Raw genomic sequence first — 12,983 nt, forward strand, 5'->3', positions numbered from 1 at the left:
TGGGTCCCCGGTGCAGTAATGTCACGCAATGGGTAATAAATGCGGTCAAGTGTAGTGTCAGCCACACCATTAATTAAGCATATGACCACAACCTTTATCATAAACACAGTGATGTTCATATTCCTAGTTGAAATACAATTCCCGTCCCCAAACTAGCCATCGTGAGCCATAGACATAGCCACAACATCGGCTTGGCTCTTACGTTACGTCGTTCAACTTGGACTTATGCAGCCAGGTGTAGTGTTCGTCACACCACCCGTGCGTAAACAATTCCAGCGTTACAGTCTTAAGGTGCTTGTTTTGTATGGCCATATTTGTTTCGTTTAGACCTATAGTATATATATGTGTGTGTATCAGGGATGTCTTCCCGATTTTCTGATGAATCTGAAAAAACTGAAAATCCATCCAAGACATGACATTTCAGATGAATTGAATACATTTTTGTTGTGACGTCACACCCATGTGTATCCCACAAAAGTGGCATCACGTGACGCCGATTTGATGAAACTTGATGTCACTTTTGCTTCAATTATTTCCTTCCAAATTATTGTTTTATTGATGGAACGTTATGTAAAATAAAATGCGTATTCAAAATAAATTAGTTAATGTTTAAAATGATTACAATTATAACTATTAGTGCATCAGCAATGTCAGTTATAACAATAAACATCTTAAACCGTGGCTACGTAAAATAAAATCCGAAATTAAGTCTTAACATTTGAGAGTGACATTTCTGAAAAAATGGAGCAGAAAACCATCTTGAATGGCCACGTGTACAAGGGTTGCAACACTATACATTTTCACAATTCGATATCACATCTCACAATTTAATGATTACCGCAATATCACTTTCCCATAACTGTGTATTTTGCATTTGTATTGTTTTATTTTTGTGCCTTACCGTAAGAATAAATACAAAATGAGCCTGCCGTTAGTGTTCCAAACATGACAACTTTACAATCTGTAATGCTGATAATGCACATGCTGTCAGTTACATGTACTGGGGAACTGATGACATGTAATTCCCTTTCCGTAAATTACTCCGAAAAAACATTTAGCTAAATCACTGATTTAATAGATAAGTGATTTATTTGTAACTTTCATTTAGTTTGTTATTTCGTAGATATTTTTTCAGGAAATAGAATGTTTAGAAAAAGAAAACAAGCATCAATAATCAAGATATGTGCTGGGCATCCCCTAGGTCGGCTCTGCCTTAAATTAGTATTTCGTGCGGTGTGTAAACATCACCACTGGGGATACAAAGGCGACTGGGCATGGGGCTCACCACCCACCCCCTTGTGTGCTGTACCGGCCTTCATAGGTGCTCGCTAACAGCACTTGCTCCAACAGCCTGTTAAGGCTATACAGTTATCTTTGTCTTTGTGGCACGTATAAACAGGAGTTTTTACAAAGTAGGGCCTTTGCCCAAAATATCACCTGTTTTACATATATTTCATTTTTATTTTAAGGCAGTGATACTGACGCATGTGTTGGGTTGTTGTCAATTGTGTGTGTTCACCACTGCCACCGTAGCGTCACCAAGTAGTGTGTCTTTGGTGGGTGCAGGATGAGGCATGGCCGTCCCAGGCAGGCCGGTGTGAGCCAGGTGCGCGGTGCAGAGCGAGATGAGGCGGCCCTCTACCACAGCATCCTGCAGCAGCTCCGGGTCGTCGCTGCAGGTCTCAGGACCACAGGTCTCACTGCCACATGTTTCACTGCCACAGGTCTCACTGCCACAGGTCTCACTGCCACAGGTCTCACGACCACAGGTATCACTGCCACAGGTCTCAGGACCACAGGTCTCACTGCCACAGGTCTCACTGCCACAGGTCTCACTGCCACAGGTCTCACTGCCACAGGTCTCACGACCACAGGTCTCACTGCCACAGGTCTCAGGACCACAGGTCTCACTGCCACAGGTCTCACTGCCACAGGTCTCACTGCCACAGGTCTCACTGCCACAGGTCTCACGACCACAGGTCTCACTGCCACAGGTTTCACTGCCACAGGTCTCACGACCACAGGTCTCACTGCCACAGGTCTCACGACCACAGGTTTCACTGCCACAGGTCTCAGGACCACAGGTCTCACTGCCACAGGTCTCACGACCACAGGTTTCACTGCCACAGGTCTCACGACCACAGGTTTCACTGCCACAGGTCTCACGACCACAGGTCTCACTGCCACAGGTCTCAGGACCACAGGTCTCACTGCCACAGGTCTCACTGCCACAGGTCTCACTGCCACAGGTCTCACGACCACAGGTCTCACTGCCACAGGTCTCAGGACCACAGGTCTCACTGCCACAGGTCTCACTGCCACAGGTCTCACGCCATATTGGTGATGCACCTCGACGATTGTTTATCTAATTTCCTGCAAACCGAGTTATATTTTGTCCACGTACCGAAGCAGTCTGAATTGGTATTTGAACATGGCCCTCACCTCCCTCGTGCTGAATTTCCACCTAACATCAGTACCCAGTGTGTGAGCGATGGGCGTCGATGAATTGTCGCGTACGTGGGTGAGAACGAATTGCGTGTTTCGATTCAAGCGAGATGCAACCCCAAAGTAACAAATCGTTCTTGTAGACGGACGGCGCGTTTCTGAAGCTTGTTAATGAGGCCAAGACCAAAGTCACGGGCACTCACCCATGTCGCTGTTTCGATGAGAGGAGGAGTGACGTCGCTGCAATGCAACGACACGCTCGGCCACTCCTCGTGCGTGCTACACGGAGCCGAGTTACACGCCTGCAACAACTGTTTGTGCTTTGTGTTGCTTTTGCTAATGCTGTCTGTTGCACAAGAGATGAAACTGAATCGTCGACTTAACCCGACACCGCTCGCAGTTTAGTTCGGAGCCTGTGACCCGAGTGGTTCATGTAACCCCCCCCTCGTTTCCCACGTGGTGCGTGTGGCCCCCCGTTCCCCACGTGGTGCACGTGGCCCCCCGTTCCCCACGTGGTGCGTGTGGCCCCCCGTTCCCCACGTGGTGCGTGTGGCCCCCCGTGTCCCACGTGGTGCGTGTGGCCCCCCGTTCCCCACGTGGTGCGTGTGGCCCCCCGTTTCCCACGTGGTGCGTGTGGCCCCCCGTTCCCCACGTGGTGCGTGTGGCCCCCCGTGTCCCACGTGGTGCGTGTGGCTCCCCGTTTCCCACGTGGTGCGTGTGGACCTGTTGCCCACGTGGTGCGCGTGGCCCTCTGTTTCCCCAGGGCGCGTGGGGGAGGCTCTCTCGCGACGCCCTGCAGGGTTCTCTTCGCCAGCCGCCCGGCCGGCCCCTGGCCTCGTTGTGAAGTAGCCGATGGGCACGGTGGGGGAGCGTCACCTCGGTAAGACCGCCTTTCCACCAACCACTGCACGCCACAGCAATAACAATAATTATTATTATACCCGAAATTGTGAGGATTTACAGCTCGTTGTCAATCCACTGTTGGATGAAGGCCTCGGCCTGTGGGGTGTCCAGGACCAGTTCTGATTTTGCCGTCACTGACGTTAGCCCTGGCTGAGAGTTGAACTCGTGTCACCGGGTTAATAGCGCAGTTCGCTAATTGCTACGCCACCACTGATGCCCTTATATCCACAGTGTATGGAGTTAAACGAAAGCAAAAGTCGGAGTGTGCGCGCTCATTATCATTGAGCAGTGCTCATCTTTATCATTGGTCCCGAGCCAGAGGTAGACATTATACATCTTTATCATTGGTCCCGAGCCAGAGGTAGACATTATACATCTTTATCATTGGTCCCGAGCCAGAGGTAGACATTATACATCTTTAGGGAGGGATTCGTCTCTCCTTGGACAATCACGATTGGCTAAGGGAGTTTATCTTGAAAAAAAAATTAATTACCTAAAAAAACCCATCAAAGTCTCACACGAATATAAACTAATGCACAGTTGGAGTGGTGGGGCAATGATTCAGTGGCGAGTAATATCTCAACCACGCATAGCCATCCCCTTGTTTACCAAACTGGAATGACCAGTGCGGTGAAATATGGTGAAACAAAACATCGCGGCCGACACTGCGTGGATCGGTCCTCACCCCGCAGTGGATTGATGCGTTGGCTGTACGTGCCCACGGCTGTGTGTCGAGGTGAACAGGCGAAGTTTGATTTGCTCACCACTGCCCCTGTCTCTGTGTGTGTGTGTGCTGCAGCGACCTATGGTGCGTGTACAGCTGCGCTGGCTTCTGTGACTGCAGTGCGAAATGAAGCTCCGGGAAAATACGACGAGTTTCGTGGCCGGCCCAGCCCGCGCGACGTCACCCAATCTTCTCACGATCCCTTCTCTCACGACTTGAATCACGTTTTGTCTCAATCAACTCCTATATCGAGTGGACAGAAAATATAAAATCCCCACCTAATCCCTGGCCTCGCCAGTTTTCTACTCATGCCTCGTGTTGAAACTGAAATCCCTGAACCATTGTTGTAATGTGCCAATGTGTTGCAACGCTCGATGTATACGTATCTCCACGACTACTGCCCATGATTGACCTGTCGCAGTCTCTTCCCTCTGTGGTTCCATGTTGAGTTCTGCTGCAATTCCAACTGCTGTTGTTGGCTTGAGGACATGCGGCCTCCAATGATCCATTGTCTTAAGAGGATCTCACCAACCGGACCCCAATATTAGTCGACCACTTCACTTTGGGCCTCAATTGTCGTTCACTTCCTTTCGTATCTCCATCGTCATAGCACCCCAGCCTGTCGCCAGACGTTGCGATGCAGAGGTAGGCAAGGAGATGAAGGTATGGTGGGTCACTTTGGTAACGGAGAGAGGGATTAACAACGAGAAGCTCACAGCTCGGAAAGACGTGGACATAATGAGCCGAGATTGGAGCGATCTAATCATCAATTGTATTAATGTGTGACTGCTTTTTCATTACCATCAGCGATGTATCGGAGAGTCTGTTTAAAAACAAAGGTAATGGGTTACTATGTTTGTCTATGTTAGTTGAATTGTAATGGGAATAAGTCAAATGTGATGTGTTTAACTTTTAAAGGGCATAATTTTTAGTAAAAAGGTGCAGTTGCGGCATGAATGTCATGTTTGTCATGTTTGGTTACAGCTGCACGGCGCGATTGTCGTTCTTTTGAGGCGGTAACAAACAGCAACTTCTGGTTTGAGCAACAAGGCGGCAAGACGCGGTATTGCCTTCTTCCGGTTCTGTTTTAGATCGTCTCGACCATCTGAAGGGGAGGCAAAATGTTGGCCGGCTGAAATAACAGCGCCTTCTGTGTGTGTGTTTAACTAGATTGGACGTAATGCCGTGTATGTGTGTGTTTAACTAGATGGGACGTAATGGTTTTTTGGGAGTTTGTGTTTTTATTGCTGCAACGTTTTAACATTTCGTTGGCCGAATGACGATTGTGCGATGAATGTTGCGCGTTATTTGTGTCTGTGAATGATTTTCTGGACATTCCGTTTTTTAACAGTGATGGTGCTGAGTGGGGTAGCCGAAAGAGTGCATTCCGTCTCGCTTCAACTCCGAATACAGTGGTGGCCCGTGAAACTAAAATAAATCTCACTCGCCTGGACATCCATCCTACTCATATGGTTAATAGTCCCCTGAATTGTCCATTGCCTTGGTTGTCTTATGGGATCTGTATGAACAATGCATCGTCGTGTGATAAGAACAATGGTTTTGCCATTTTTCAACTCCGTTCAGTTTTCCTTTTTGCAACAATGAATGAGGCAGCATTCCACGGTTGAGATAAAATTTTGCGTAAACATTCAGTAAATGTAAACTTGTATTTTTATCCTACAACTGGTGCTGCTTTTATGATGTCCACAGATGTTTGCATCTGGCCTGGGAGCTTTGCCTTTAAGTGCTGTGAAGGGCGGTGGTTACTTTTTGAATTGTGCCATCTGGAGCCTCCTAATTTGAACAATAGATATTGTCTGGGGCGTTGTATATGATTTCTATTGCTTTGGAGATCTGCATACAATGCCTCCACGAGTTTTCTATCATACATTGTGTTCCAGCTTGCTGTCTGAGAGGTACTCTCTGCAATTTCCTTTTGGCAGCATATGTGTATTTGAGTTTAACATGCTTTTAGTTATTTTACCAATTAATCAGTTTTCACCAGCATAAGGATAACATTGGAATACCATGGAAAGTGCATTAGGCACATGATGATTGGACAAACTTAAATGCTAAGCCACAGGGCTGCACATACTTATTTAAAAATATGATTATGACATTAATTAATACTATATTAAATATACCTGTATTTTTTAAACGTTCATTTAATTTATCTGTGGTGATGCCACTTGTGATTTGATGTGTACAAACGTGGAAACATGACCACAAAAACAGCGGGGTCTCTTGTGAGTGTCTTGTGTGTGTCTTGTGGGTCTCTTGTGAGTTTCTTGTGTGTGTCTTGTACGTGTCTTGTGAGTTTCTTGTGTATGTATTGTTTGTGTCTTGTGGGTCTCTTGTGGGTCTCGTGTTCATCGTTGATGGTGTCCTCAGCACCTTCTTAATTCCGACACCAGCAGTTCTGCGTGTACGGGCCACCTGCAGCCTGCCCAGGGCAGACTCCGCACACGCGCGCGCTGCGTCGTGGATTCCCTTGGGCAGAGGATTGCCTTCGCTTGGAGAGCCGTGCGGGCGCCCTCTGTTGGAGTGTGTCTGTGTCAAGCAGCCTCAGTCGTAGGCAAGGTCCTTCCTCGGTGAGGGCCATTGAGTGTGGCCTTTTGAAGTGTAAACTGCGGCAGAACGTGAATGTCGCGCTTGTAAGCAGGGTTTGTAATTGGTAGCATTTGTTATTACTCATACATGCCTCCTATCCACTGCCAAGCTCGAGCTTGTAGAGGACACGAGGAAGAGAGCTAAATAATCATGTGCCGATTCGTATAATCGCTTACATTGTAATAGGCTATAGCAGAAATTAACATTTTACAGCTTAACTAAACTCCGTATAGTTAGGCATTCCTTTAATGTAACAAAAAAGTACGACTCTTATACATCCACTGATGATACCACTGGCTGGGATGCCAACTCAGATCGCCGGGTATCAAAACAACTCCTCCCATAGCACACTGACTGCGCTACGACCCTGGCGATCTGAGTTCGATACTCAACCCACAACTAACGACAATGGCGATATCTGACACGGGCTATCCGCCCCCTCTCCCTTACTGACCATGGTGCTGAAATGAGGTCAAACAACCCCGTGGCTGACACGCAATAGGGGTATGCCTTCATCCAGCAGTGGAACTACACAAGGCTGAGAAGGTAACGTGATTTTGTTTATCTCTCTCTAACTCACACCTCCGCTAACGAGCGCGACACTCACAACTGCACCGGTCTCTCCCAACTTGCCTTTGTCCTCTTCACGCCATGACTGACGCCTCCTCCACCGCCTGCGATGCAGCGTGCGTCTGCAGGGCTCGCCTCGCTCTGGCACGGGCAAAGTTGACGCCGCCCGCAAGGTCCCTGGCACGGCACTTGGACTCCGTGTAACGTCTGTGGGTTACTCGCAACATCGTAGAGCTCCCGCGTGACCTCGGTGGATAAGCACTATCTCAAGGAGAGGACGACATTTTAGTGATGACACGGATCGACCGCGGATCAACTCCACCCCTCCCCGTACAAAACCAACCACGCCGTGCCGTTCAGTGGCCTATCCCCCCCCCCAACGCCCCCCCACCCCTCTCCATCGGTGGCGCATGCGCAGTTGTGCTGACAGTCGGACAAAGAAATCGCATCCGTAATGATGGCTCGTGTTCTTGTTGTTAGATCGCGTGAATAGAAATGTGTCGTTAAACCCGCCACCACCCGACACAGCAAATTAGTAAGGTTTGTCACGTAAACAGAACGTGCTAATTCGTTACTAGTTCAGCACACATACATACGGACACGAAGCCACGCAGAGAGACACACGCATGCGTGTTCCGCTTTCACGCGAGTAGGAGCCTCCTATAACGCGGGCGTTATTCGCGTTTCCCGACGCCCGCGTTATAGCATCGGGACTTTAAATAATCGCCCCGCTAAACATGGGCCGCATATTTTGTAGAGAGGGTCGAGATGCGTTTGTGTTATTATGCTCTGTGGCTTGAACGGTTGAACGGTTGTTCTCCTGACCAGGAGGTCGATGATTGACCTCAGGTGTGGGTTTGGTTGACCTTCGTTGTGGCGTTCCACGTTAGAACAAAGATGGGGCCGTGAGGAGGCACTGCGATCTGCAACCCCACACGCGAACTTCAACATCGAGACGGCGTGGACAGCAAATTCGTGGGATTCAAGCAACATGCCCAAAACAGCTCATCAGCGAGGCCACCACCACACAACCCGGCTTCCACAACACGCAGCTCATCAGCGAGCCCACCACCACGAAACCCGACAGCTTCCACGGCACACAGCTCATCAGCGAGGCCACCACCACACTACCCGGCTTCCACGACACGCAGCTCATCAGCGAGCCCACCACCACCACACTACCCGGCTTCCACGACACACAGCTCATCAGCGAGCCCACCACCACACTGCCCGGCTTCCACGATGCACAGCTGATCAGCGAGGCCACCACCACACTGCCCGGCTTCAACGACACGCAGCTCATCAGCGAGCCCACCACCACCACGAAACCCGGCTTCCACGATGCACAGCTGATCAGCGAGGCCACCACCACACTGCCCGGCTTCCACGACACACAGCTCATCAGCGAGCCCACCACCACCACAGTGCCCGGCTTCCACGACACACAGCTTATCAGCGAGCCCACCACCACCACGAAACCCGGCTTCCACGATGCACAGCTGATCAGCGAGCCCACCACGACCACACTGCCCGGCTTCCACAACACACAGCTCATCAGCGAGCCCACCACCACCACAGTGCCCGGCTTCCACGACACACAGCTTATCAGCGAGCCTACCACCACCACGAAACCCGGCTTCCACGATGCACAGCTGATCAGCGAGGCCACCACCACACTGCCCGGCTTCCACGACACGCAGCTCATCAGCGAGCCCACCACCACCACAGTGCCCGGCTTCCACGACACACAGCTTATCAGCGAGCCCACCACCACCACGAAACCCGGCTTCCACGATGCACAGCTGATCAGCGAGGCCACCACCACACTGCCCGGCTTCCACGACACACAGCTCATCAGCGAGCCCACCACCACCACAGTGCCCGGCTTCCACGACACACAGCTTATCAGCGAGCCCACCACCACCACGAAACCCGGCTTCCACGATGCACAGCTCATCAGCGAGCCCACCACCACCACACTGCCCGGCTTCCACAACATACAGCTCATCAGCGAGCCCACCACGACCACACTGCCCAGCTTCCACAACATACAGCTTGTCAGCGAGCCCACCACCACACTACCCGGCTTCCACGACACGCAGCTCATCAGCGAGCCCACCACCACACTACCCAGCTTTCATCTTCCATGGAAGAAATGGGCAACGCGTAACCAGATCCGCACAAACCATGGAAGATGCGGACAACCTTCTGCACAGGTGGAGCATCAACGACTCTCTCCTGTGTGCGACCGTGGTTGTGAACGCAGTGGACCATACATCAATTTCACATGCCCCAAATATACATTTGAAGGCGGTGCATCTGCAAACGAACCAATAAATGTGACCTTTAAATCTGAAATGCATTTCATTTCCAGAAATAACATTCTTCGAATAGTAAACAGCACTAACATTGAGCATTCTCTCACAATTCTCTATGGCGAGGTCATGGACAATCAATGAAGCACCACAAAGATGATGATAAGAGCCCAGAGGGCTGCCGCCAAGGATAGTGACAGGTGATAGTCTCAGCCCAGTCACTCATCACTGCAAAACAAATCCATGATCGAGGTTTTGTTTGGGTTCGATCGCCACCCGCCACCACCCCACACAGGCAATGAGTAAGGTCTGTCACGTCAACAAAACATGCCGACAAACCTGAGGTGACAAACATTTCTAATTGGCTGTGTCGGGTGGTGGCGGGTTTAACGACACATTTACATTTTCCGTGATCAAACACCCAAACAACCTCTATTATGGATAATATTGGTCGCGAAAGGCTACTTACGTGTTAAACTGCAAAACAAATGTAATTGTTTTAACTTTTTGTTCAACTTTTTCTAGAATTGGGGGATAAAAGAAGAACAAAAATGAATGCACAAGCCTCTAATAAAGTACAAAGAGTGGCTTGGAGTGCACCGCAAGATTTATGGAATTGACTTTAGAAGTACTTCTACGGTGCCAGCTCCCAGGGCTGTTGCCTTGAGGTGAAGCGTGAATTCCAGAACAAGTTTTTGTCTTCGTGACTACCACGATACAATTGCCACGTGTGTGTATATATGTGTGTGTTTATGTATAATATATATTTCGGGAGAGCGGTGGGGGCAGTCTGCAGCGCGTTGCTCCATGAACGAATCCGACGACCTTCACAAGAATCCCGGGAACACGTTTTTTTTTACATCGTTGGCGAGCGATATCCAGCGGATTGTAGTGCCACGTGCAGCTTTAGAGGCACGTTAGCCCCGGTGACAACCGACTGAGGATATCCGATACAAGTAAGTGGCACATCGACATGCGCGGCAACGTACGATGGATGCGTTGAGAGTCAAACCGTTAAGTGAATGCGATCCATTCGCATCCACAGACAGAGATAACTTGAGGCTAAATATTCGCTCCTTGTTTGTTAAAAAAAAAAACATCAAGCGCAGAATAGGTGCAACGATGTTATTCATCGTAGCGAAAATTGGTAACCAAAACGAAATTATGCTTTGAAGGCTGGGATGGAGCAGTCGCGATGGGGCTCCAGCACTGTGCTAGGAGACCCAGAAGCCAGAGTTCGATCCCCAGCCGCGGATAACACCACTGGCAAGTTGTATCTCAATGGGTTCTGGGCACTCCTTCACAACCCGAACTGACCAGAGTGGTGAAGTATGGTCAAACAACCTTCACGGCCAAAGCGGCATGGGTAAGCGTATCAACCTGCAGTGGATTGACAATGCGCTAAACAAAACATTCCATTCTTCAAAATGTACCGCTATTCCTTTGCGTTTATGTTTGTAAGTGCATTTTTGCTTAACCAGGTGAGTAGTCTAAAGACAAGTCTTGTGTGATTAGCAAGCGTGACCTGGGGCATTCATCTGCCAGTGTTGAGCGACGGCTGCTGTGTAGAATCCCAATTGAGTAATGCGCGGTTAATGTGGCACGTGACGCACGGCACACAGCGGCCTCCTCCTCTTGAGAATGACGCCCAGGGGGGTCTTTAACGTCAAAATGTAGACGGCGTTTTCATTATTATTATGATTGTTATCAAACCCGCAATAATAATAATAATCGGGGCGGACGCTGGGCTCGAACCGCACAATCGGCGAACGCACTTTCGCTAGACTGTCACTCCATCCCCCCCACACACACGACACGGAGCATATACAGATACACGCCGCGCACATTCACGAGCCGTATTCGCCTTGTGCGTCGTTTTGTCTTGCCACAGTTTGGCACCACGAGCGAATATCCATTAGGGAGAAAGAGGCGCTGCCATATGAATGTGAGCAAGAAGTTCGCTCTGGCTCGACTCTGAGATTGACGCCCAGGATCCCTCGCACAGCTGGGCAGAGAGACGGGCGCAGCAACCAGAGGTTGCTGTTTAGGTCACAAGTTGAGATGTGAAATTTGTCAGAAGATGGCAGTAGAGCAAAGGATTATTGAATCTGTCTGTGTGGAGATTTGAGTGTCACCTCCTATCCGTGGGTTCCTCCGAGAATTTCGGTACCTTTCTATAGACACCCCTTCCTTTGAAAGGAATCGGTCACACGTGGTATACAGGGACGTCTTGAGGCTCTACAGAACAAGGTCAATAAACAAGCCTCTGCTGGCGGAAGGGCCGCGATCAGCGTGGTTGGCTACATAGAGTACCAAAGAAGTTCAGCATACACACATACATTACATACATACACTACCTAATACACTACGTAATACACTACACACGAACACTACATACACACACTACATACACATACTACATACACACTACACACACTACATACACAGACTACATACACACACTACATACACACACATACTACATACACACACTACATAATATACTACATAATACACTACATAATACACTACACCCATACACTACACACACACACTACATACATACACTACATACACACAACAAACACACACTACATACACATACTACATACACACACTACACACACTACACACACACTACACACACGCTACATACACACACTACATACACACACTACATACACACACTACATACACACACTACACACACTACATACACTACATACACACACTACACACACACTACACACACACACTACATACACACACTACACACACACACTACATACACACATTAAACACACACACTACACACACACTACATACACACACTACATACACTACACACACACTACATACACACACTACGCACACACACTACACACACACACTACACACACACACTACATACACACACTATATACACGCACTACATACACGCACTACATACACACACACTACACACACACACTACATACACACACTATATACACACACTACATACACACACTACACACACACACTACATACACACACTACACACACACACTACACACACAGACCACACACACTACACACACAGACTACACACACTACATACACACACTACACACACACACACTACATACACACACACTACATATACACACTACACACACACATTACACACACACATTACACACACACTACATACACACACTACATACACACACTAGAGGGAGCTCTAAAGAGCCCCTCCAAGGAGCTTTTTTGGCCTACTCTTCCACGCTGGCCAAACGTCTTGCAGGAGGTGAGAGTACCCACACTTTACCCCACCCCGCTAGACGTTCCGGCCGACTCGCTGTGGCTGTCACCCATGGACACTGCCTGGGTGGACAGAGGCGGCGTTGTCTGCCACTGCCGCGCCCGGAGATAGA

At 49.1% G+C, this 12,983-nt stretch overlaps 1 protein-coding gene across 5 annotated transcripts in view; it reads left to right on the forward strand.

Moving 5' to 3' along the window:
* Positions 1-6,260, forward strand: part of LOC133343265 (exocyst complex component 6B-like) — a 97,756-nt gene extending 91,496 nt beyond the window's left edge. For 3 of the 5 annotated variants that reach the window (XR_009755230.1, XR_009755231.1, XR_009755232.1), the window contains 2 exons: positions 1,567-3,325; positions 4,148-4,177. Coding sequence is in view for 2 of the 5 variants with exons in the window: in XM_061552717.1 (XP_061408701.1) it covers positions 1,567-1,694; positions 3,209-3,294 (214 nt within the window). In the remaining 3 variants the exon portion in view is untranslated. Of the gene's footprint in view, positions 1-1,566; positions 3,326-4,147 lie in introns of all 5 variants that reach the window. The other 2 variants (XM_061552717.1, XM_061552718.1) reach the window with 2 other exon arrangements.
* Positions 6,261-12,983: the final 6,723 nt, after the last annotated feature.

This window comes from Lethenteron reissneri, chromosome 17 (genome assembly GCF_015708825.2).
Source record: "Lethenteron reissneri isolate LAM-NWPU_2019-01 chromosome 17, ASM1570882v1, whole genome shotgun sequence".
Classification (NCBI taxonomy): Eukaryota; Metazoa; Chordata; class Hyperoartia; order Petromyzontiformes; family Petromyzontidae; genus Lethenteron; species Lethenteron reissneri.